The sequence below is a fragment of the Protopterus annectens genome, chromosome 8.part0, assembly GCF_019279795.1.
Source record: "Protopterus annectens isolate FY-2018-M chromosome 8.part0, PAN1.0, whole genome shotgun sequence".
Taxonomy (NCBI): Eukaryota; Metazoa; Chordata; order Ceratodontiformes; family Protopteridae; genus Protopterus; species Protopterus annectens.
In genome coordinates, this window is record NC_056741.1 from 411,319,157 (window position 1) to 411,346,542 (window position 27,386).

General features: G+C 39.8%; 1 protein-coding gene across 3 annotated transcripts in view; it reads right to left on the reverse strand.

Annotated features, from left to right (window-relative positions):
* LOC122808839 (tropomyosin alpha-3 chain-like) overlaps nt 1–27,386 on the reverse strand; it is a 609,453-nt gene that overhangs the window by 551,725 nt on the left and 30,342 nt on the right. For all 3 annotated transcript variants that reach the window (XM_044079925.1, XM_044079924.1, XM_044079926.1), the window contains exon 2: nt 26,655–26,780. In XM_044079925.1, the coding sequence (XP_043935860.1) occupies nt 26,655–26,780 (126 nt within the window). The remainder of the gene's footprint in view (nt 1–26,654; nt 26,781–27,386) is intronic.

Consider the following 27,386-nt stretch of genomic DNA (forward strand, 5'->3'; position numbering starts at 1 on the left):
CATAGCATTTATTGTGTTTTCTGCTTTTCTGTAAAAAAACTTGAAAAAAACAAAAAAAAATATCCTTGTTTTCCATACTTTCCTAACTAGTGTTCCAGAGACCAGATTTTGCTGATCCCTGGGCTTTGTCTTGGTTCCTGTGTTTCTCCATTTTCCTTGTTTGGTCAGGGGGAAGTTTCTTTACTCACCAGTGAGAGTGGGGAGTACTGAGCTGCCTGTTTGTCCTTAGAGGAGTGGTTTAAGGCAGTAACGTGTAGTCTATTGGCCATTTTGGGTCATTTCCTGTCTTTTCCAGACCCCTGCTATAAAGCGCGTTTTAGCGTGCTTTAGCGCAAATTAGCGCGACTTAGAGCGGAGTTGCCACTGTTGCACACTAGGGCAGCACTGGTTAAGCAGGTTTAAACTATTCGGGCTACCTAAAGTCCACTCTTCAAATTTTCCCTTAAAACTACCTTCCTCGAACTATACTACTGATCTAATCAGCGTATCCTATAACTAAAAAGATCATCTCTACTTGACTCCAAGTAGACTATTCTCTATCTGTTAAACCTAGCACTTGCTCCTACAGTACTTATTACCTTGATACGGCACTCTTGTCATAGATAGTACCCCAAAAAGGCAAACCCCCATTTCTCGGTCACCCACGTCCCCGGAATCTTTTTAAAGTTTTTGTCTATTCCTTCTAGCATGTCGAGGGATCAGTTGCTAGTGTCCTCTCCTGCTCAGCTGGTGAACCTGGGAATATTGAGGCAATGTTACAATTGCCTCATGTACACAGACAACCCTCTCCTCCTCCCACAAAACACAAATACATGCGAGAGATGCAACTATACGGCCAAACTGGAGGCTGAGCTCTCTCAACATTGGACTGGCAAGACCAGTCAGGAGGAGAAGGTTACCACACACACTATAGACCCAGTCTCACATAGTACCATCACAACCTCAAATCATACACATAAACACACAAAGACATACTCGGAGGCTCTGATCAAAAATCTACCAAAACAGCAGAGACCACCAAAGCAGACACCCAAACAACCACCACCTCAGAACACAACACCTGCAACACATAGACCTCACAGTCAGAGTGTCAAACAGTCACAGCCCTTAAGGCCAAACACAATGCCAGACACACTAGTCATTGGTGACTCCATAGTCAGACACACTGACGTCCCGCTCACCAGTCTGAGTAAGGAGAAGGTCACAGTAAGCTGCCTGTCGGGCGCTAGAATCCGCCACATAACGCAAGCACTCAGGTCTCTCAACAGCAGGTACAAATATGACTCAGTCATTGTCCACGCTGGTGTAAACGACCTGAGACGTACCTCCTTGGACTACATGAAAAGAGACATTGAGGAGCTCTCTGATTATGTAGCCCAGGCAGGTATGACCCTGACCTTGAGCAGTATCCTACCTTCACCAAGAATGATGCCACAATACAGAGATAAGATGAACAGCTTTAACAATTGGCTTAAACACTGGTGTCATTAAAAGGGGATCCAGTGTCTGTCTGCCTGGGATGACATGCTGGACAAGCCACGCTGCTTCGCAAGGGACGGCTTGCACCTGTCACCCCTGGGATTCCGGATATTGGCAAAGGCTCTTGCCACCCCCATAGTGCCTTTTTTAGGCAAGGCTCAAATTCTAAACCTACCACCCTAGAACACAAAAAAGGAAAGAAACTAAGGGTAATGCTGCTCAATGCCAGAAGTCTAAATCTCAAAATGCACGCACTCGAGGCCCTTCTCAGTATGGAGAACATCGATGTCTGTGCTGTGACAGAAACCTGGTTCAAGGCTCCTGAGAGCACCCCAGCAGTATCAGGTTTTACCTCATATCATGCGTTCCAGCCCCAAAATCCGGACAATACCAAGAAAGGAGGGGGGGTATCCATATTCATCAAGGACACCCACACCTCAAGACTGGTGGCAATGCACGATGCATCGGAGACCATCCAGGTGCAATTAACCATAGGCAAGACTGCTCTGCAAATTGTAGCATGTTACAGGCCACCCTCACAAACTCAGGAACCTCACATGGCCTTCCTGAAAACACTAGAGGGGATAAATGTATCACCAAACACCATCATACTAGGTGACTTCAATTACCCTAATATAGACTGGGAACACTACTCAAGCCCAAACACCCTAGCCCAAAAGTTCCTGGAATTCATAAACTCAAATGCCATGGAACAACTAGTCACCATCCCCACAAGAGGAGATAACATACTTGATCTCATCATCACGAACATGGGAGCACAATGTTCAACACCGGAAGTATACCCCTCACTGGTGAGATCAGATCACAAACTAATCTCGCTGGAGGTCCTCATCCCACCCCAACCTGAAATAAAAAAGACCACAGTAAAGAACTTCTCGAAAGCCGACTTCACACTTCTAAAGACTAGTGTGGTCTCCTTTAAGGCCCCCGAGCCGGGAAAGCAGTACTCAAGCCGCTGAATCACTTACAAATGCCTTCTACCAGCACCTGCAGGACTGCATGGATAAGGCAATCCCAAGCAAAACAAAGACTCTTTGTACCAAAGGCAAGCGTCCAGTCTGGTGGACCCCAGCCATAAACAAACTCTACAACAAAAGGAGGAAGCTACTACAAGATAGAGCAAAATCCTTAAAAGGTAAGACACCCTTGATCACTATAAGTAAAAAACTAAGATCTCTCATAAAATCATCCAAAGCAAATTTCAAGAGAAAAATAGCTAAAGACTCAAAAGACAATCATAAGGCCTTCTTTAACTATGTTAGAAACCTGGGAGGAAACTCCCAGATATGCTCAGAACTAGTTCAAAATGATGTGAAGATTACTGATCCTACAGACATTGCCAACATACTGGCTGACAGGTTCAGTGCAAACTTCTCCCCCCCAAAAGGAGAGATATCTATACCAAACGATTGCAGCCCCCCAAACATCTCCAACGCCCAAGTGAGAACTGCTCTCTCCAAAGCAAAAAACACAGCATCCATGGGACCTGATGGTGTCCCCGGCTGTGTGCTCCACGAACTCAATGAGGAATTAAACCCACAGCTAGGACAGCTGTTTAATCAAAGTCTTACCTCTGGATACGTACCCAGGGAGTGGCGCACTGCAACTGTGGTCCCACTTCACAAAGGCAGTGCCTCCACCGACCCTGGAAATTACTGGCCCATTAGCTTGACAAGCCTTATCTGCAAAGCCATGGAGAGGATCATAATGGACCTCATAAATAAAGACATAGGGAATTTGCAGACTTTGGATCCAACCCAGTTTGGCTTTGTCAAAGGCAGATCATGCCTTTTAAACTTGGTTGACTTTTTCGAAACAGTCACCAAAGCCATTGATGAGGGAAAGGCAGTCCATACAGCCTACCTCGATCTGGCGAAGGCCTTCGATACAATACCCCACTCGGGTATCATTGAAAAACTCATCAGCTTAAATGTTAACCCATACATCACAAGATGGGTTGCAAACTGGCTGAGTGACAGAACCCACAGGGTCAGAGTTGCTGGCGCCATGTCAGACTTAAAGCCTGTCACAAGTGGTGTCCCACAGGGCTCAGTCCTGGGCCCACTCTTGTTTGGCATCTACTTTTCCGAAGTACAAGCAAACACAGGAGGGTTATGGCTGACAAAGTTTGCAGATGACTGCAAACTGGCGCCATAGTAGAAAACACATCTGACACAGATATCCTTCAGAAGGGTCTCACAGAAACGGATAACTGGTGCCAGAGCCACGGCCTAAAGTTAAATGCAAAAAAATGCATAGTCATACCCTTCGGGAAAAACAAGGTTACCCCTAGCTACCAAATAGGTGGCAATCCACTGAGCACAGAAGAAGTTATCAGGGACCTGGGGACCCAGGTTGATAGTAGTCTGTCATTCGACACCCATGTAGCTAAAGTAGTTAGGAAGACCTTCTACATTGCCCACCTTATCATGAAGGGATTCTCATCTAGATCAAGGGAGGTCATAGTCTCCCTTTACTCATCACTCATCAGACCAATGATTGAGTACAATGCCCCATTCGGAATGTATCTGACCCGACACTTGCAGCAGCTGGAGAGGCCACAAAAGTTCCTCACCAAAAGGATAAAGGGTCTCAAACATCTGTCCTATGCTGCCCGACTGAAAGAACTCCAGCTCTATTCAGTCGCTTACCGCTTGCTCAGAGGTGACCTTTGCCTAACATACAAGGCCATGTCAAACCCAGATTTGATGAATATGCTTCACCTCAAAAATCTCGATCCATCAGAGCCAGAAGGCGGAGACTTAAACCTCGACACGGCTATTAATAGGATGTGCTGGAGGGATAGATTCATCACCCAAAGACTCCCTATGCTGTGGAACAAAATCCCGGTATATGTGAGGCAGAGCACCTTGCTGGCCTTGTTCAAGAGAAATCTTGACCAATGGATGGGAGATCGCAGATATACCCCAGGGATTACCTCAGTGTCACTGCTCGACAGAGGCACAGCAAAATAATGGGTATAGTTCCCCATACTAAAGGGGTGGCGTAAGCCACAAAACGATGGGCTAGGCTTGTAAATGCCCTCGGGCAGATAGCCTAGTATGAACCTATGAACCTATGAACCTATATAACTTATAATGAATTATTGCTTTAGTTTCAGAATTAGCTCCAGCTGTAAATACTCTAGCTCTGACTGGAAATGTTCAATTGCTGTTTTATTTTTTCATTTACTGTGTTTTAGTACCATTTTTTTCTTAACTAGTGTTATATCAGGTATGCCTCTTCTGTCTAAGCAGAAAAGGCAGATACAGTTTTCTTTGCTTTGCATACTTCTATAGGTTTCCACATCTTGTTTGCAAAAGGTGTATACCTTTACCCGATATGCTCCCAATTATCCATCTGCAACTGTTCTTATTTTAGCAGAAGTTCCTGTGCTGCTCACTTCGAAGATGCCATCCTAGAAAGCTTCCTTCTGTTTTAATGATTTTTATTTAGCAGCAATTGGAGCAGTCGTGCAATATCCAGCTACTGCAAGTATACTGGTCGGTGACAGTCATGCCCCAGCAAGTAGGATCACTTATCAGTGTTTTTTTTTTTTTTTTTGTATTTCTAGAGCACAGATGAATAATGATCTTAATGCAGCACACATATGCTTCTGCATGTTACTACAGGATGTCAATCATCACTTACAACACTGTTGTAAACAATGCAATGTGTCCAGGCCTTCTGTAGGTCAGTTAGACATATTGCTAACTCTCCTGCCTTTCATGCGGATAAGAATGACTGCCCGTTGATGTTCAGCCCTTCAGTTTCTGTCTTGATCTCCTAGTAATCCAAGTTTATTCTTAAACAGAACCAGAACTGTCAAAATTTCATACCTGCACTCAATATTAACAGGCTGGACTGGTTACAGTTTCATCCAGAGTAATTCTGGGCCAGCATAGCCATGGTTTGTTTGACACAGTAATGCAACCATATTTAGAGAGTTTTAGCTTCCCCAAAATAGGGTGTTCCACATTTTAACTGTTTGTCATACATTGCTATGGTCTGTGTTCCACATTGGCCTCTTAGCAGTCTGAGACCTATGCCCAGGAGTGTCTGTGTGGTTGTATAAACTCCTATCTCAAAGTGTATGTGGGTCAGCTACTTGGGCAGGGACACGAAGAACTGGGTGGACAGAGAGGGTGCTGGAGGTTTTAGCTTGCCCAGCTAGGCTGAGATCTGGACCCTATAGCTGTGCCACTGGGGAGTCTTATTGGGGACCTGGAGAGCAAGGGAGTGACCAGCCCTGGACTGAGTGTGATCTCTGTGTGCTCTTAAGGGAAATTGCACTTTACTGTGTGTATTTGTTATCCTTTCTTCATATATGAGACAACCTCTCTGGTAGGTAATTGTGTGCCTAAAATGTGGAACACCCTATTTTCGCACCGCACAAAAAGCATACCTTAAACATGGCCATGGTCTCTCAACCAAAATATACCTGCTGACAGACACGCACATGCACACACACACATTCACCTTGTCATACATCCTCATCAGCTTTTGGCTTATTCACTCAAGTTGTTGAATAATAACCCTTCCTGCACTCAAAAAACCCAACACACACACACACACACACACACACACACACACACACACACACACACACACACACACACACACACACACACACACACACACACACACAGTGTCTTGAAAGACAGGAATACTTTAGGGAGGAGGACTAAGTAAAAAGAGATTGTCAGGTCACAGGACAAATTGGCCAGCCTTCCCACAGGATACGGATAATGGGAAGAAGAGGGTTGATGATAATGAGCTCTGTAAATGCGCAACATAGTGCTTCAGTTTCAAGAATGAAGGTGCTCCAATTTCAAGGAGGCAGGTAGTCAGTTAATACAATAATGAAGGGTGGAACTTTTTTAAATAAAAATTTTGTTTATTTTAAGACACTTGTCAGGAACCAATAGGAACTAGCTGGTCATGTCCACCAGATGCTGGAAGTAGGGTTGCCTTTTCAGATGCACAAAATGGGACATTTATTTATTGGAAATGTAGGGGTTTCACTCTTTATTCTGTTTCGTTTCCGCTTCGGTTAAAATAACGGCTCTCCACTTGTCAACTGTTGTAACCGTTTAATAAAATATAAATGAAGCGAATCCAGATGGTAATACAAGTGATACAAGTAAAAACAAGTAGTATAAAATGAAGCGAATCCAGATGGTAATACAAGTGATACAAGTAAAAACAAATAGTATAAAATGAAGCGAATCCAAATGGTAATACAATTGATACAAGTAAAAACAAGTAGTATAAAATTAAGCGCTTTTCGTTTTCTACATATGAAAACTTCCTCAGACAAACTGTTCTCTCCTAATACTCCTCTATATATAACTTCCTGTTGTATCACATGGTTCTATCAATTAATGAAACGAACCCAGTTAATGATTCAAGTGATACACATAAAAGTGAATAAGTATAAAATTCGTACACTATCTTAAATTCGTTACAAATAAAATATTGCTGACATTTATAAAGTAGCATTTGCTAACATGTTTATGCTTACATATCTTTAAAGTGCATATATACCCACGTATTCAAGTCTTGTTTAATCTCCTGCATTTTACTTAAAATGTTGCAATCTGCTAGCAATTATTTTTGTAGCGTTTACTGAGCGTGTTACTTTGTTGTTCTTGCATACCTTTTAAAGTGATGCATACGCTCACTCTACTTTTTAACTTTCAGAGCAAATCCAACTAACTGACCAAATTACAACAAATGAATGTATGGAATTAAGTCAGCTACATTACTTAAATACAACTAATACGATCTATATTCAACCTACAGTTCCTACAAAACTATATGAAAGACAATCCAACTATTAAAAGTTATAGAAATTGTGAATATAAAAATTGTAGATCACAATATTACTGTGTTCATTAGTTAAACTTACATACATGAACAATGTAGTTTATACATATTCATAGATACTAGTCAGTATAGTCCTAACTAATACCAGATTGTAATATTATGTATTTTACATTTATTTTACATTAATTACTCCTATTTAAGTTTTTTAGTCTCAGAATGCATAAAATGGAGTAGATTTCATTTATGCCTGGGTATACACAGGCATTTGTACTTAGTTGCCACACTAATTCTAGTCTTTCTAATAAAAGGCTATCAGGTCCACCTCTTCCATCTTGTTTAATTTGGTCTATGACTTGGAACTTGAATATATGTTTTGGATGTTCTATTATGTCTTGCCAGAGCATTCTCTGACTTCCTATGACTAATACTGTACAAATGCTCATATACTCTTTCCTAGTGTCCTAATGGTTTTCCCTGTATAGAATATGTGGCATTGTTGACATTTAGCTAAGTACACTATCATTTTAGACTGACAGTTAAATTTGTCTCTAGTATTGTATTTTTATTTCGGATATTGAATGTCCGTCCAATTTCCATATGTTTACAGAAGTTGCACATCAAACATTTTATCATCCCTGGATTTCTAATGATACTGTGAGACTGATTCTCAAATATATGTTTGATATTTCTTCCCCTCTTGAATATAATCTGGGGAAGTTGAGTGAGCTTATTTCAAAAAAAGGGGTCATTCTCTAAAATTTCCCAGTTCTTATATAATATGTTCCTTAACTCCCACGCATTAATGCTATATGGCGTGATAAAACTGTAACTTAGGTGACTATGTTCTCTATTGGTGTCCCTACTTTCTAATGTTTCATAACTCATGCCATTAACTTCTTGTTCAATGCATAAGATGGGTCTATAAATTCCCCTGTTTCTCTTGTTGTAAATTTCATCAATCAGGTTACCCACTAGTTCTTGTGGGTAGCCTCTATTGAGAAACATTGTTTCAAGCTTTTGACATTCAATCTGAAAGTCGGTTTCAAGACTAACCATTCTGGCAGCTCTTACCAGCTGTCCCTTTACCACCAATCCTTTTTGGTGGAATGGGTGACAGCTGGTAAAATGTAATAAGCTGTTGGAATATGTTTCCTTTCTAAAGATAGTACTAACATATCCATTGTTCCTACTATCTTTTCTTAACTCAATGTCCAAAAATGAAATTTTATTTTCTCCATAAGTTGATGTGAAGCTCAAAAAGTTTGTGGTATTCTTAAAATAGTGAAGTAAATCTGTAGCATTTCTTTCATCACCCTTAAGTATAACAAAAATGTCGTCCAAAAATCTTGTATAAAAATACAGTTGTTCTTTGACATGAGGTTGATTCCTAACAAATTCATCTTCCCAATGTGCCATAACTAAATTAGAAAAACTCACCCCAAGTGGAGACACCTTTGCAACTCCTACTTTTTGCAAGTAGAAGGCATTATCGAACATAATATAGTTGTTCGATAAGATAATGTCCAACAATTCCTCTATCAAGCCGATTTCCTCACCTGGGGCTCCCAAGTTTTTTAATTTACTAGAAACCCATTCTATCCCTTCTTGATGGGGGATAGATGTATACAGGTCATTTACATCAATTGTCATGAAATTAAATTCATTTTAAAATTCCAATTGGTTAATTTCTCCCAGAAATGAGCATGAGTCCTTACATATTTGGCTCTCATGTTTAATGTATTTTTTCAATATAGAGTCTACTACCTTGGCACAACTGTAGTTGATACTATTACGTGCATCTACTAATGGCCTCATAGGAGGGTTCTCTATATTCTTGTGGACTTTTGGTATGCCAAATAGAAGTGGAATTTTTGGAGCCATCATGGTCATATAATTGTACATGTCCAAATCAATCTTCTCTTCTATGAACAAATCATTTATGTACGTTTTTATTCTGGCATAAGCTACGTTGAGTTCATTCCTTGAGACACTAACATATGTCTCACTATTTAATAATAATTTCATTCTTTGTTTATAGTCATCTATATGCATGATGACCACCCCCCCTCCCTTATCTGGTTTCATGAATCTGAGGGGTAGTTGTTGTATGTCACTAATTGCATGTCTTTTCTGGCTAGTGATGTTTCTTTCACCTTTGGACATTTTACTGTTCTCTATACTGTGTCTAAAATCTATTTCACACATTTTTTCAAATAGTGCGACACTATTCTGTAGTGGTGGATTATATGTGCTAGTAATGTAAAATTCAGTCTCATTGTATTTATTTGTCCCCATAATCACTGCTAAATTGACCTTACATATAAATAATTTTAAATCTATAAGGGTTTGTGCTAATCGTGCTTTCTCTGCTATTATAAATGTTTGACCTTTAGCAAAGAATTCAACCATATCAAGGCCAATTTCAGTCTCTGTATAGTTGTAAACTGTGAAGTCTTTTTGTGCATCGGTCATATGTTTACAGTACCTTTTGTTACTAACAGATGTGCCCTCTATTTCCTCCGCCTCCTGTTGTTGTTGGAGCATTGTTGTTTCCCTCTCCGAGGGTTGTGATTTTGGGTCTGGTGATGAAAATGTTCACAATTGTCAGAGTTTTGGTTAACGGAACTGTTCCCTCTATTGTGGTTGTTTTTCTGTATAATTCTTTCACTTCTTCGAACTTCGTAGTTGTCATTCCTACCAATGTCATTTGTTCTGTTTGTCATTTGCGATTCATTTTCCTGGATTTCGTCATTTTCATCTACTCTTGTAGGTGCCCCCATTTGTTTCCACACCTGAGATGGTGGGGGTTTAGGGTATACTGTCCCATTTCTATATGCTGTTTTATCACGCTGCATTTTCTTCATTTTTGTTGATTTTAATTTTTCCATTAATTGGTTAATACTCTCAAATGTTCTATTGTAATCAAATTTGTAACGTTCAAAGTCTAGACTATTTTTGATATCCTGGTCTATCTTTTGGATGTCTACAGTTAAAACCTCCAAATTAGCCTGACAGTGTTTGGCCATTAATTCAAGGAGCTCTGTTCCATGTTTATCAAACATGTTTACTAAATCTTTATGGAATGCTGACCCTTCTTCAAGCCCTGTTGGATATTGCCACATTCTTAAACCTTTCGGTACAACCTTCTCTTTGATACACTCTCTAAAATAAGACACTTCTAATTGGAGTTTCTTATATTTGATGAGAGTGTGATTGAGCGTTCTTAGATTTGTTACAACGGATGTTTTACCTCCAGCCGGGTTCTCCTGCAATATTGCCTGCTCACAGGTGCCGAATGGCATTGGTTCATGTAGCCAAGCTGAAACTTTCAGAGTCCCAGTAAGCCCCGAGGTATTATTTAAATTCACCAAATTCCCTGTAGGAGTTCTGGAACCATTGTCTCCTTGCTGACATAATAATGGCCTCATTGTGTTAGAGTTAATAGAGGTAGTAGGAGAAACAGAAGTAGTATCCAACCTGTGAAAATTACTTTGGTTGATTCCTAATTGGTTTGTCGGACTAGTGTTACCGCTGCCAGGTTGGTCACTTATTGTAAGTCCACCCAATGTGTCTATTCTATTAGACAAATTCTCCATTCGTTGGGCAAGTAAATTAATTAAAACTGTTAAGCTACCAGGTTCGCTGTTCTGTGTTCCTGGTATCTGGGAACTGTCAACACTTTCTGCAGCCATAATGGAAAAGACAAAACACACCAAGAAGAAAAGTTCAAACTATATGAATGAAATGATAGCTGCGGAAAGCAATCCAAATATTACCCTATCTTTATCCTGTTTCGTTTCCACTTTGGTTAAAATAATGGCTCTCCACTTGTCAACTGTTGTAACCATTTAATAAAATATAAATGAAGCGAATCCAGATGGTAATACAAGTGATACAAGTAAAAACAAGTAGTATAAAATGAAATGAATCCAGATGGTAATACAAGTGATACAAGTAAAAATAAGTAGCATAAAATTAAGCGCTTTTCGTTTTCTACATATGAAAACTTCCTCAGACAAACTGTTCTCTCCTAATACTCCTCTATATATAACTTCCTGTTGTATCACATGGTTCTATAAATTAATGAAATAAACCCAGTTAATGATACAAGTGATACACATAAAAGTGAATAAGTATAAAATTTGTACACTATCTGAAATTCATTACAAATAAAATATTGCTGATATTTATAGTGTAGCATTTGCTAACATGTTTATGCTTACATATCTATAAAGTGCATATATACCCACGTATTCAAGTCTTGTTTAATCTCCTGCATTTTACTTAAAATGTTGCAATCTGCTAGCAGTTATTTTTGTAGCATTTACTGAGCGTGTTACTTTGTTGTTCTTGCATACCTTTTAAAGTGATACATACGCTCACTCTACTTTTTAACTTTTAGAGCGAATCCAACTAACTGACCAAATTACAACAAATGAATGTATAGAATCAAGTCAGCTACATTACTTAAATACAACTAATACGATCTATATTCAACCTACAGTTCCTACAAAAACTATATGAAAGACAATCCAACTATTAAAAGTTATAGAAATTGTGAATATAAAAATTGTAGATTGCAATATTACTGTGTTCATTAGTTAAACTTAGAACAATGTAGTTTATACATATTCATAGATACTAGTCAGTATAGTCCTAACTAATACCATATTGTAATATTATGTATTTTACATTTATTTTACATTAATTACTCCTATTTAAGTTTTTTAGTCTCAGAATGCATAAAATGGAGTAGATTTCATTTATGCCTGGGTATACACAGGCATTTGTACTTAGTTGCCACACTAATTCTAGTCTTTCTAATAAAAGGCTATCAGGTCCACCTCTTCCATCTTGTTTAATTTGGTTTATGACTCGGAACATGAATATATATTCTGGATGTTCTATTATATGTCTTGCCAGAGCATTCTCTGACTTCCTATGACTAATACTGTACAAATGCTCATATACTCTTTCCTTAAGTGTCCTAATGGTTTTCCCTATATAGAATATGTGGCATTGTTGACATTTAGCTAAGTACACTGTCATTTTAGACTGACAGTTAAATTTGTCTCTAGTGTTATATTTTTTATTTCGGATATAGAATGTCCGTCCAATTTCCATACGTTTACAGAAGTTGCACATCAAACATTTTGTCACCCCTGGATTTCTAATAATACTATGAGACTGATTCTCAAATATATTTTTAATATTTCTTCTCCTCTTGAATATAATCCTGGGAAGTTGAGTGAGCTTTTTGCCAACAAAAGGGTCATTCTCTAGAATTTCCCAGTTCTTATATAAGATGTTCCTTAACTCCCATGCATTAATGCTGTATGGTGTGATAAAACTGTAACTTATGTGACTATGCTCTCTATTGGTGTCCCTGCTTTCTGATGTTTCATAACTCATGCCATTAACTTCTTGTTCAATGCATAAGATGGGTCTATAAATTCCCGTTTCTCTTGTTGTAAATTTCATCAGTCAGGTTACCCACTAATTCGTGTGGGTAGCCTCTATTGAGAAACATTTTTTCAAGCTTTTGACATTAAATCTAAAAGTCAGTTTCAAGACTAACCATATAATCATATAACATATGCTCAATCCATTCATTACAAAAAATATATAATCCAATTAAATACCCAATTCAAGATTCAATCCAAAGGGCTTCAGTGTCTTAAATTTCAAAATCATTTTAGTTTCTAACTCCAGTAATTTATAAGAATAATCCCCTCCTCCTTCCATATACGATAGATAGATCATTTAAGCAATAAAACAGAAACTGGTGAAATTAGTGCTGGACTTGTGTGTTGGATTTGTTACGGTTACAACTGTTGGAAGAAAAGTTCGGGAACCCCAAAGTGTAAGTGCTGCATTCTGTTCCCAGCAGCACAGATATAAGCTAAATCAAGCTACTATAAAACAATGTATCTACTACAATTATACAACACAAAAACTCTGCACCAACATGGGGAGGGGGGAACAATCACTAGAACCCAAACCGGAGAAAACCTAACAACACGGCTTTCATTATTTATATCAGCATCTCTACCAATAGGAATTCGAGTCTCCTAAGGAAGCCCAAGCAGCGGTAAAGTCATGTAGCATGAGCTATGGGTTGTGCCGTCTTCAGCAGAGCAGAGAGACGGGAGCAATTATCTAAGAAAAAGGCTATCTGTGCTCTGGGCTGTAGAACTGAATGTGTTGTAGCAGGTTGTGGGGATAACTGTGCTTCAGGGAGTGTTGGAAATACGGCATAACACATTGGTTGCAATTTTGCATTTAATATTGCATGTCTGTTAGGCTTGATCTCAGTTGTTAGCTCGTCATTGGAGTGAATACTGCCTGTGGCTTCTTGTAATATATATTGACTTTAGAACGATTATTAGAAAAGAGAATTTTGAAGCTATGCACCAGGAAGTCTTTTCTAGAATTTTTCTAAAAACATCCGGCACAATTCATGAAGCAATACAAACACATTAGCAGTACAACACCCATCTTACAGATACCATAGTAGCAGGAAAGCTAGTAGTGGCATGGAATTGGCCACATTTTGTGCCTCCCGATTGGCTCCCTTTGCATCAGGAATAGATGTTTGATTGGCTTGTATACCGCAATGCCAAATGGCTTTAATTGCGGTATACAAGCCAATTAAAAACTGCAAAGCGGAGCCACCACTGTTCAATGTGGAACTGAGGAAAAGTGGGTTAAATCAATCTCAAATGCATAGCATTCCACACAATCTGGAGTGCTTGGCTGCTCAGCTCCTGGGAAAGGCTGGCACAGGTTCTCCAGCTGAGACCCTATTACCCAGACTATACGGTAGTACTGCCTGCCACCACCCAGCTAATATTTATGAGCTACTCAAAGGCCCTTAAAAGGGTGTCCAATTATTACTGTGCAATATTATTATCCAATTGGTAGTATAACTAAACAGTCAAGGCTTATTGGAGTGACTTGATACAGGAAATCACTATAAATATGCAATGTACTCTAGAGCTTAAATTATCTCTACACAAAACAGCCACAGTTGAAAGGTTTTAAAATATTTAATAATAAATAATAAAAACACAAGACAATACTTACTACACAGTGCTAGTCAAGAGTTCAGAGATCACAGAGAAATACTTAAAATAATTCAGTAGTACAGTTCTGACATCACAGAAAAACACTTAGTCTAATCTTTCTAGTTTCTAGCTATTTCTAAAAGAAAACACAAGTCTAAGATAACTTACATAAGAAAACAGGCTGAGTGCTGATGAGTTGGATGGTCAAGACAAAAATACTTAATAATCTCTGGTTCTCTCTGTTTAAATTGAAATTGCAGTTCTGATTCACATTACATCATTCTTCACACTTTCCTGGGGTCCCAGGCTAACAGAAACTGCATTTACATTCTTAACATCTCCTTTTGTTATCTTACAGCTGGTCAGGAAGCAGAGCAATAAAAATTAATTTGCATGTTTAAATCTAGCAATTTAACTCTTGGTTAAAACGATAGCAAGTATTTCTTCATCTAGACCCTTCGGCACCACTGTCTACATCAAAGGGTCACCACATGCTTTACTTTGGTCAGTACAGTGCATTGTTGTCACATTTCTTCCAGTTCCACATGTAACACAATTTCTTTACATTTAAGACAACAAGCCTGTAGTTTACATTCATATTTACAAATGACAGAATTATCTGCAAAATTCTATCTGGCTAGGCTGGCAGCCTTCATTTATTTTTGCCCACTCTTCATATACCCCCCCCCCCGGAGAACTCAAGCTATTTTTTTAAGTGACCCTTGAGAAACACTGCTTGAGAGGGTTAGGTCTATTTGAGTGTACCTTACCCCATTCCCTGTCTTGAGAGCCTATCTGCACTGGCATTGCTAACCCCACTGCAGTGCTGCACTGACATATTATATGCTTTCTTCCCCAGGCTCTGTCTTAGCAACTTGGCATTTTGTTGGCTGGCTCTGTTTAACCATGTTAGGGGGTTGTGATCTGTCATAACAGTGAATTTACTTCCATACAGATAAGGCTGAAGTTTCTGCAGTGCCCACACTATGGCTAGACATTCCTTTTCTACAGCTGCATAGCATTCCTCCCTGGGTTGGAGCCTACAACTGAGATAAACCACTGGGTGCTCGTCGCCCTCTGAAGAAATCTGGCTAAGTACAGCCCCCACCCCATGGTTCGAAGCATCCACCTGCACAACAAATTCTTTGCTGTAATCTGGACTGGCTAACACAGGGGGTCCTCCCAAAGCTTCTTTAAGCATCTGGAATGCCTGCTCACATGTTGGTGTCCACACTACCTTATCTGGCCTGTTCTTCCTTGTCAGGTCTGTGAGGGGAGCAGCTATAGTACTATAACTGGAAAAGAACTTTCTGTAGTACCCTGCTGTCCCTAAAAATGCCCTCACCTGCTTTTTAGTAACAGGTGCAGACCGTGCCTGAATGGCTTCCACTTTGGCAGGTTATGGCCTTATCTTATCACTCCCCACTCTATGTCCTAGATAGGAGACCTCTGCCATACCCACCTGACATTTGCTTGACTTAATGGTCAACCCTGCCCTCTGTAGTCTGCCCAGCACCTCCCTGACATGCTGAAGGTGCTCTGGCCAGGAATGGCTGTAGACAGCAATATCATCTAGGTAAGCAAGGGCAAACCCTCCTGCTCCTGCTAGGATATGATCTACCAGCCTCTGCAAAATCGTTGGGGCATTCTTTATCCCAAAGGGCATCTTTGTGAACTCATACAAGCCAAAAGGAGTCACAAAGGCTGACTTCTCTCTAGCACTGGGAGTCAAGGGCACCTGCCAGTAACCCTTGGTAAGATCAATGGTTGTAAGATACTTAGCCCCACCCAGCTGCTCTAGGGCCTCATCTGTCCCAGGCATGGGGTAAGCACCTGACTCTGTGTGACTATTTAATTTCCTGTAGTCCACACAGAACCTGGTGCTGCCATCCTTCTTTGGCACCAGCACCACTGGGGAGGCCCAGGGAGAGTTGGACTCTTGAATCATCCCTAGTTCCAACATCGCCTATACCTCCTCCCTCAGAGTCTGTTTGACTCTCTCAGGCACTCTATATGGGACCTCCTTAATAAGCCTTTGGGGTCCTGTGTCCACCTGGTGCTGCCTGAGGTGGGTGCACCCTGGTTTCCCAGTGAACATGTCCCCAAATTCTTGCAACACTGCTCGGATTTATCGAACCTGGGTAGGGGATAGCTGCTGGGACATTGATACTCCTTCCACTGAGGTGTCAGCCCGAGCCTCACTGAGGAGGTCAGTCCCCAGATCTCCCTCAGACTCCTCCTGCAATCCACTGAAAATGCTCAGCACAAGGGCCTCCCTATCATGGTAAGGTTTCATCATGTTAACATGGTACAATTTGTGCCCCTGCCTTCTGCCTAGCAGTTCCACCATGTAGTTAACATCCCTTACATTTCTTACCACCTTGTAGGCTCCCCTCCCAAGCTGCTTGCAGCTTGTTGTGGCTGATAGGAATGAGAACCATTGCCTGCTGCGCCACAGCATTCTCTCTACCTCGAGCATTCCTGTCATACCACACCTTTTTCTGTTGTTGGGCTTCTACCAGGTTCTCCTGGGCCAAGCCCATGAGTTCCCTGACCCTTGTCCTGAGGTTTAGGACGTATGCCACAACAGACTCCTTGTGAGACTTGCACTCACCTTCCCACTCATCTTGAATTAAATCTAGAGGTCCCCTTACCCTATGCCCATGCAACTCAAAGGATGAAAAACCTGTGGATTCCTGGGGAACCTCTCTAAGTAAACAACAGATGGGACAAATATTTGTCCCACTCCCTCTTAAACTGATCTGCAAATGCCCATAGCAATGACTTGATTGTAGAGTTTAACCTCCCAACAAGACCATTAGTCTGGGGGTGGTAGAGGGTGGTCTTCATGTGTTTCACCCCACAGGACTTCCACAGACAAGCCAGCAGGTCTGACAGGAAATTGGCACCTCTGTCAGTCAGTATTTTTTTTAGGAAACCTACCCTGCTGAAAATCTCTAACAGAGCATTTGCCACCTTCTCTGCCTCAATGGAGGACAAAGCCATCGCCTCAGGGTATTGTGTAGCATAATCCACTACCACTAGGATATACTTTTCCATGTGGAACTGGAGGTACTCAAAGGACCCACAATATCCATAGTTACCCTCTGAAATGTCTCCTCAATCGCAGGCGAAGGCATCAAAGGAGCTCTCACCTTGTCTCCTGCCTTGCCTGCCTTTTGGCACTGCTCACAGGTCCTGCAGTACCCTGTTACATCTCTGGAAATTCCAGGCCAATAGAAGTCCTGCATAATATGTCTCTTTGAACGTTTTATGCCCATATGACCTGCAAAGGGAATATCATGGGCTATGGCTAGAAGTGCCAGATGGTAGACTCTAGGCACTTACCAACTGCTGTACTCTCTCACCTTCTAGCCCTCCCTCAGGGGTCCACTCTCTGTATAGTAACCCTTTGTCCCACTATACAGATTCCCCCTTTCCTTGAGAATCAGGTGCCTCCATAGCTACGTGCCTCAGACCTTGCAATGTAGGGTCTGAGAGCTGAGTCTGTCTCAACTTTCTCCTTCTTGTAACCCTTCCCAGCTCCCCTTCCACAGGAAGTCTGGAATCCTCTGACAATGGTGCCTCACTGTCAGCCTGGGTACTACTACTCACCTCTACCTTTGCAGTCACTCTGTCCAAGGGACCATCAGTACCCACAAGCAACTGTGGCTCGCCCTCAGTTTCACTGCTACAGAGTAGCTCCCTCCCTGAAGTAACCACCTCACCAGTTCTGGCTGCAAGTATACAGTCTGCCTGGGTCTCCTCCTGGCTACCAGACCCACATGCTTGTCTCCTAGCCTGACTGAGTGAAACTGTATAAGCACATGGTACTGTCTCATCCAAATCCTTCCCTATCAGAACATCTGCAGGATGATAGTTTAATAACCTTGTTGTTTTGAGCCAACCTACTATTGGCATTTTGCCTTTCTCACTTACTGTCTACCTCACCTTTTGCTCCCCACCTTGCCTCCGTGGACACCTGTATGCCACATGGCCCCACTGGTAGCATTCAAAACATTTAATCCTAGCTCCTGGACGTGTACCTGGACTAGTGGCTTCCCCTGCTACTGTCAGATTATTTTGGGGCAGTATGTGCTGCCCACCATGAGTTCCTATAGATCCATGAGCAGTATTGGGGGTACCTTTCCTGTGCAGGGCTGCCCTGCTTGCCAGGTATAAGTCTCCCTTCTTCCCCAACTCATCTGAAGTAGCACATTGTCTATCAGATAACCAGATCCTCATGTCCTCAGGCAAAGTGCTAAGGGCTTGTTCCCTCACCAAAATGTCTGCCAGACCTTCAAAAGTGGTGACCTGACATCCACTCACCCACCTATGGAAATAGGTGCTCAGTTCTGCAACATATTCACACACACTTACATGCTCACAAAACTTTTTCCTATACGTTTCAGGTATTAGCTTAAAAAACTCTAATAGACAATTTTTTACAGCATTATAATCAAAACATGCAATGTCAGACATTTTAGACAATACAGTTACAACTTTACCATGGAGTAAGGGGGTCAGGAACTGTACCCAGAGCCTTTGGTCAACACTATACTGTTTGCATACCCTCTCAAACATATGAATGAAACTATCAAAATTATCCCCCTCTTTAAACTGCAGAAGAAATTTACTGACCTGTTGGGCTTCTGGGGTCCAGTTACTCCCTTCCCCATTACCTCCATGACTCTGGCGAAGAGCCAGCATTTCTCTCTCATGCTTCCTCTGTTTCTCCTTTTCCTCGGCTTCTATCTCTAAATGCCAGGCCTCCAACTCAAGTCTCTTTAACTCCAGATGGATTTTTAAGTCCTCTGCAGAAAGGTTGAGCTGTCCATTCTCCAAGGGTATTATATCTCCACTGCCAGTCTGATTCTCCTCCTGGTTGCTGTTTTCTGATGCAGCTGTAACCAAGGCTGCAATCAGGTCTGCCTTAGTCAGGTTTCCATGCACCAGTCCCCTAGCCTGGCACATCTCCACCAGCTGGCGCATTGTCAGCTTTCCATACTCCTCTGCTGACATTCTGCATGCTCACCCTGACTAACTAAGCTAACAAAAGAAATAAAACAAGTGTGATCTGAGTATTCACTGTGTGGCTGTTTTAGAGTATGAAACACCTTCCAAGCTCACTGTACACAAGCTACAGGAATTCACTCTACCCACACCACTACAAGCCAATTAGTATTTGCCAACCAATTAATATATGATGTGGATATCCCACCTCTGCCAAACAATTAATATATGGTGTGGATATCCCACCACTGCCAAACAATTAATATGTGACACCCATGCCCTAGCCCAGCAATCAAGGAGCCTCAATCCTCACCACTAATACCAGAGAGGGCGTCTCATATATGAAGGAAAGGATAACAAATACACACAGTAAAGTACAATTTCCCTTAACAGCACACAGAGATACACAGTCAGTCCAGGGCTGGTCACTCCTTTGCTCTCCAGGTCCCCAATAAGACTCCCCACTGGCACAGCTATAGGGTCCAGATCTCAGCCTAGCTGGGCAAGCTAAAACCTCCAGCACCCTCTCTGTCCAACTAGTGCTTCATGTCACTTCCCAAGTAGCTGACACACTTTGAGATAAGAGTGTATACAACCACACAGACACTACTGGGAAAGGCTGGCACAGGTTCTCCAGCTGTGCCCCTATTACCCAGACTATACAGTAGTACCGCCTGCCACCACCCAGCTAATATCTATCAGCTACTCAAAGGCCCTTAAAATGGTGTTCAATTATTACTGTGCAATATTATTATCCAATTGGTAGTATAAACAGTCAAGGCTTACTGGAGTGACTTGGTACAGTAATCACTATAAATATAAATATGCAATGTACTCTAGAGCTTAAATTGTATAATCCATGATGGTGCAACGGTTGCGTTGTTGCCTCACAGCAAGAGGTTCTCCCGTTCGATTCTTAGCAAAAGTGCGGGGAGTGCCTTCTGTCTGGAGTCTGCATGTCCTCCCTGCGGTTGGGTGGGCATTCGAAAGACATGGGTAAATGGGTGTGCCTTCGTTGAAGGTTGAATGTCGAGCTGGCACCTCGGCATTCGTGAAAATCTACTGCCAATCATTAGCGGACCGGAGTTCCGCTGTGGTGACCCCTAACCGGGAAATGTCGAAAGACAAACAACAACAACTCTAGAGCTTAAATTATCTCTACACAAAACAGCCACAGTTGAAAGGTTTTAAAAAATGTAATAATAAATAATAAAAACACAAGACAATACTTACTACACAGTGCTAGTCAAGAGTTCAGAGATCACAGAGAAATACTTAAAATAATTCAGTAGTACAGTTCTGACATCACAGAAAAGCACTTAGTCTAATATTTCTAGTTTCTAGCTATTTCTAAAAGAAAACACAAGTCTAAGATAACTTACATAAGAAAACAGGCAGAGTGCTGATGAGTTGGATGGTCAAGACAAAAATGCTTAATAATCTCTGGTTCTCTCTGTTTAAATTGAATTTGCAGTTCTGATTCACATTACATCATTCTTCACACTGTCCTGGGGTCACAGGCTAACAGAAACTGCATTTACATTCTTAACATCTCCTTTTGTTATCTTACAGCTGGTCAGGAAGCAGAGCAATAAAAATACATTTGCATGTTTAAATCTAGCAATTTAACTCTTGGTTAAAACAACAGCAAGAATTTCTTCATCTAGACCCTTCAGCACCCCTGTCTACATGAAAGGGTCACCACATGCTTTACTTTGGTCAGTAAAGTGCACTGTTGTCACATTTCTTCCAGTTTCACATGTAACACTATTTCTTTACATTTAAGACAACAAACTGTAGTTTACATTCATATTTACAAATGACAGAATTATCTCCAAAACTATATTTGACTAGGCTGGCAGCCTTCATCTATCTTTATCCACTCTTCACACTGCTATCACAACACAGATATTTTATTTTCCACATAATGATTAATGGAGCAAGAATATTACACAAATTTTCATAGAAGCTTAGGAATGCAACATAATTACCAAATGTAAAGAGAGTTATTTCGTGGAAATGGGAGTCATATGTTTAGTGCAAGACTAGCATGTAATTCCTATTCTGTTGTGGTGGATTATGTGAGTTGCTGATACTCCAAAGTCAATAAATTCCTTTCTGCTGAGATACATTGACCTCAGAGCTGATTATAATTATGGGGAATATATGAGTCTCTGTGTACTAGTGGAATGGAGAAAGAAGGCAAAGCCCCTATGAAAAGTGCCAGGCTAAAGGAAGCCATTATGAGAATGCCAGGATGAATGCAACAATGTATTATCTTTCTTTTTTTTCTTTGTTTTTCCCTTTCCACTTATGTTTTTCTGCAGTGTATGTCCTTGTGGTAAAAAGGAAAGAGTTTGTCCACATGTTAAAGACACAAAAGTGTGCTCATCCTCTGCACATCACAGTGACTTCTGCTATTATAACAAACAAGGAGAAAAGAGAAGTGGAATGGAATGGGTGTAAGATCATTAAGATACAATTCAAGAAAAACAGCTTGTCTTTTAACAGACATTTGTGACTCTTATGCTGAGTAAACAACCGGTTTGCAATATGTTTCCCCAGTGACAGTGGGACTGGGGAAAGCATATGCTATATGACTGCATGCCATAGCATTTGAAAAATTAGTTGAGGAAGACGAAGCATGCCTTGTTTTGTAACAGGAATCATCTGTGAGTACTAGCTATTCTTATGTACGCTATTCCTATAGAAGCCTAACCATGGAACATCATTTAATTTTCCTTGTGTGCCAACTTATGTGTATTTTACTGTGTATCTGCCCTACTTTCTTTATTATTTAAGTAAAGTTCATCTATTTAACTTTAAGCGCTTATTCCTGGTATTTATTAATTATAAGTGTATTCATGCATTGATGTTTATCTGAGAAGCTACAGTGTTGGGTAGCATGTTGTATGGCACATGCCTACAAGATTGCTTTCTTCAGAGTGATGGTAGAACTATCAGTCCAGGAAGAAAACTGTGGGATATTAGCAAATTCTGCCAGTCTTCTCTGGTGTGTGTGTGCAGCATGGCAGCGTGTGTGTGTGTGTGTGTGTGTGTGTGTGTGTGTGTGTGTGTGTGTGTGTGTGCACGTGCTTGCATGTGCATGTACACACGCATGTGTGTATGAGATATTAAAACTTTTAAAAGGATGCATTATCCACTTTTACAATCAAAGAAGTGGATTCAGTTATGCTAATGCAAAGTAGATTTCTACACTTAATGGTAACCAGAAGTTTTGACAAATTCATTTTAATGAAAAGAGTTTAAGATGCATGTGTTTAACCCATATATAGGAAGTTATGGATTGCTAAGACTTATATGTGATGTTCTGTGAATAGTTGAAGTGTTTTAGCTGTCATTCAAATGATCAAGAGGCTCAAAAGGTGTTTCACTGCTAATGATTATATACTTTAACTGAGATGGATCTAAAGAGAACACAATAAAAGAGTGATTTAGCTTAAATAGACTAAGGCAGTATAATTTCAATCTGGACATTGTAAAATCAAAGTTACAGAGCCAACATACTTGAGTCATGTTCTGTCTTCAGAATGCAGGAAACCAAATAATGTGAACATCAAAGCAGTAGTGAAAATACTACCACTGGAGGATAGACAATCATTTATGAGATTTCTTGGTATTATACATTATCTTTTGAAATTTATTCCATATGCGAAAAACATAATTGTCACATTTGAGGAGGTTAGGGCAAGATGTGAAACAGTGCTAGAGCAATAAGCAAGAAATGGGTTTTGTATTGTTTAAATAGTGAGGTGAATTCCCACACTGGTAAAGGAGTTGGTCACATTATGGGCAGGTGTAAGCCAAAACAGAACATATTCAGTTATTTTCCAGGAAGATAAATCACTTGTATGTGCCTTTATGTGGGACTATGAATAATATAAATACTAGTATATGGTTAAAAATCATGAGTGTATGTAAGGAAAGGAAGAAATTATTTGTATAAACAGTTTATTGTTCAAAGTAGATACATTGATAGTATTACATTAATTAAAGAAATAAATGCTGACAAGAATCTATGAGTATCACTTTACCATTCTTAGCAAAAGTATATAATCCAAGTGGAATAAGCCGATGAACCAGCAAAGCTATAATACACCTCTTTATTTGTCAATTCAGCAAAACGAAACGATCCAAAACACACACAAAAAAAAAAAATACAAATCAATTAAAACAATAATATTATTCATATATCATAGAATAGGTTAGAAGATATTATATTTATATATATATATATATATTTTTTTTATATTTTTTATATTTATCCGTATATGTATTTATATTTTATTATGCACAAGCGCACTTTAGTATTCAGCCCATACATATGGTTATATAAAAATTAATGGAATTTTATATGCCTGGTTTTAACATATTATAATATATATCACTGTATTTTGATGTTTTAAACAACAAATTTAATATAAGGTTGATAGGATATTATTTAAAGGGATTTTAAAATATTTATTATTTTAATATAGGTAATGTTTGTTAGGAGCTCACTGCATACTAAAGTTTACTTGAACTATGAATTGACATAGAAAGGTAACGTGTTTTTGAAAAAATATGATGAATATGGCTTTAAATCTTTACAAGACGTTGGCGCCAAAAAGGTTATAAAATGAATCATTCAATTATTGTATCTGATTCTGATGAAGTCCACGATATAGTGGATGAAAGCACTTAATCGTTTTTATTGTTTTATTTGATTTGTATTTGTTTTTTTTTTTTGTGTGTTTTGGATCGTTTAGTTTTGCTGAATTGACAAATAAAGAGGTGTATTATAGATTTGCTGGTTCATCGGCTTATTCCACTTGGATTATATACTTTTGCTTGGTTTGTAGTGTTTACTCCTTGCTTTTGGTACTTTACCATTCTTAAGTGTAAAAAAAGCTTATATTTTGTGTGTGTGTGTGTGTGTGTGTGTGTGTGTGTGTGTGTGTGTGGTGGGGGCGGCAGAAATGTCTGTACAGCTTGAGCATGGAAGTTCAAAGAGATTACTGCTAATGACAAGAATAATCCAAGAGAAGATATGATATCTTATTCATTTCCTGGCAGATCATGAAGCAAGACTGGAACAGATTTGTTTTACTATCAAGAAATTTTAGATCTGGTCTATGTTGATTATTATTAGAATCTTCCAGTGGTATTGAAATAAATGGGTCTGTGTTTACTGATTGAATGGCATGTTCATCGAATGGCCATTCAACATTCACATAGCATCGAAAGTTCATTTGATCAAAAGGCCATATGATCGTAAATCATATCATCGAACGATCATAGTTGGCTAACATAAACAAAACAGCACATAGTATGTATTAATCTGAATGGTATGAATAAGGAACTCTGCCCTTTCCTCACTGTACTGTGATCTATGAGTTCATATATATAATTAGCGGGGGGTGTGTGGGGCATAGCTCCCCACATGTGGAGGATTCAGTAAACACCAGACCCTCCTTATGTGGTGGGCTATGCCCCCCCATTAATTACATATACCAACCCTGAGATCGCATTACAGTGGGGAAATGACAGATTTCTTTATCCCTGCCATACCGGTTAGTATGTGCTACAGGGTCTATATCACAACGTCAAACTAACAAAAGTTCAAATGTTGTAATATCGAACTGTAAACTCCAAAACCCAAACATAACAAAAATACAGAACAGCGATTTTTTTCCCAGGGAAAAAAAATTGCTGTTCTGTGACAAAAAAAAATTAAACCTTAAACTTAAACTGAAGTGGGGGGCTTCACCCCCCACCCCCCCTACTTAAATATACCAACTCTGAGATCGCACCACAGTGAAGGAAATAGCAAAGCCCTGAAAATGGCCCAGGTGTGCCGTGGCTTTGCTATTTTTGGATTTCAGACTTTTGGGTTCGATATTACAATGTTCAAACTTATACAAGTTCGACGTTGTAATATAGACCCTGTGCTACATGCCATTTTGTTTATGTTGGCCATCTCTGATAGTTCGATGATATGATTTATGATCATATGGTCTTTCATTGAAACAAACCTTTGTTGGCATATGTATGATGAATGAATGTTCGATGAACATGCCATTCGATCAGTAAACATAGACCCGAAATAGATAGACAGACATGTATAATCAGTGCACTGAAAAAGCTGTCATTAACTACACTTTTGGGATATTTGCTTGGTTTTCTGCAAAATAAATGCCAAATATTGCATTTACTGTACCAACTTTTGTGGAGCTTTTCTACCCGGGCCTCTGCTGAAAATGGGATTCATGCCCAGTCGGTCTCTCCTGGTAAACAAATGTTAAATAAATAAATAAAATAAAAATAGGAGAGGGCCCAGCACTGATCCATGTCACATCCCACTAGCTACAATTTTACATTCATAGAGGCTTCCAGCAACTTTCACAACTTCAGATGTGTTGGATAGGTAATTTCCAGCCCACTGGACAATGTAGAGGTTTACATTAAATTTGCCTAATTTTCAGTAGTGTGGTAGATAATATAAAGTCTTGGCCAGGTCGAGATGAGCAATGTGCATGGAGTGACCACTGCCCACATTCTCTGTTACTTTTTCAAAGAAGCTTACTATGTTCAAGAGACAGGAACTCTCCTTCACAAAACCAAACTGACTGGAGCCTAGATCAGTTAAGTTGCCTATGCCTGTAAAAATGAGTTCTGCTATGATACTGTCAATAGCTTTGCGTATAAAGCTGGTGAGGCCGATTGGCTTATAATTACTGTTATCTTTTATTATTTGTCTAGTCAGTTGACTGTTTCAGAAGCTTGTGCTATGAGTGACTTCAACATGCAACATCATGATCCCAGCACCTCAAAAGCTTCCTTTTGCATCCAAAGTAGGGGGACAGCCCAAAATAAGTGTCTTTTTGGGGCAAGCCTCAGACACCCCGAACATTATAGATATTAATTCCATAATCATGTAGTATTGGGAAAAGGGGGAGCATACAAAAACAATGCCCACTTGTTTTACACAAGCCCTAGACTCAAGCAGTTGTGATCAGGTGGTAAGCTCTGATGAACTGCTCTTCAGACAGAGGTGGGATAACTGTTTCACAACAGGTTAGTTATCAGTGTAGTGCAATCTGTTTGTCTTCAGTTGAATATGTTAGTTCTGTCACACAACCAGTGCAAAGACTGTTCCCTGTTGTAATGATCACAGGTGCTTCTTGAACTGAAGATACTACATTTAAACATGCACCAGTTTGTGTTTTTAATGAGGGTACTCACATCAGCTGCTTTCTTCTCTGCAAGCTCCAGCTTCTCTTGTGCATCTTTCAGTGCTTCAGAATATTTGTCAAGTTCATCTTCTGTACCCTTCAGCTTCTTCTGCATAGCCAACAGCTCATCTTCTAGCTAAGTGCAAGAAAACATATACTTATTATGTATTTCATTCTAATTAAGAATTGCACTTTGAGGTGATTGATGTTTGCTTCTAGGAATACTGAAATTGAATTCAGAGTGAAAATGGATCTAGGTTATACAGTGATTGCATGCGTTTAGGATTCAGAACTACTAATGAAACTCTTGTCTAATGTTCAGGTAGTCTGTTTTAGTTATATCTTTTTTATTTCTCTGATTAACAATGCTCAAGTTCTTATTTTTGTTTGCTGCATTTACAGTATTTCAACTTGTATTTCAGTCTTTCTCAGGCAGCCTATAACATCATGTCACTTCTGTAAATATATCCATGCCCCAAGTAAACACTTCTGATCACATCTCAGTAGCACTTTGCCTTACTGGCTGATTGTACTTTACTGACTCTTCAATTTGCAAGTCTACAAATGTCTATTACTCAAAGACTTAAGACTGCTTTTCCCTTAAAAAAAAATGTAAAGCAATGTTATCAGTTCTGTATTCACTTTTCCATCACTGTTCCTATGAACATTACTGATTTCTTAACATTTTTCATGTTTTATTTTATGTTGTATAGTTGAAAGATAGATCACGAGATGTTCTTTA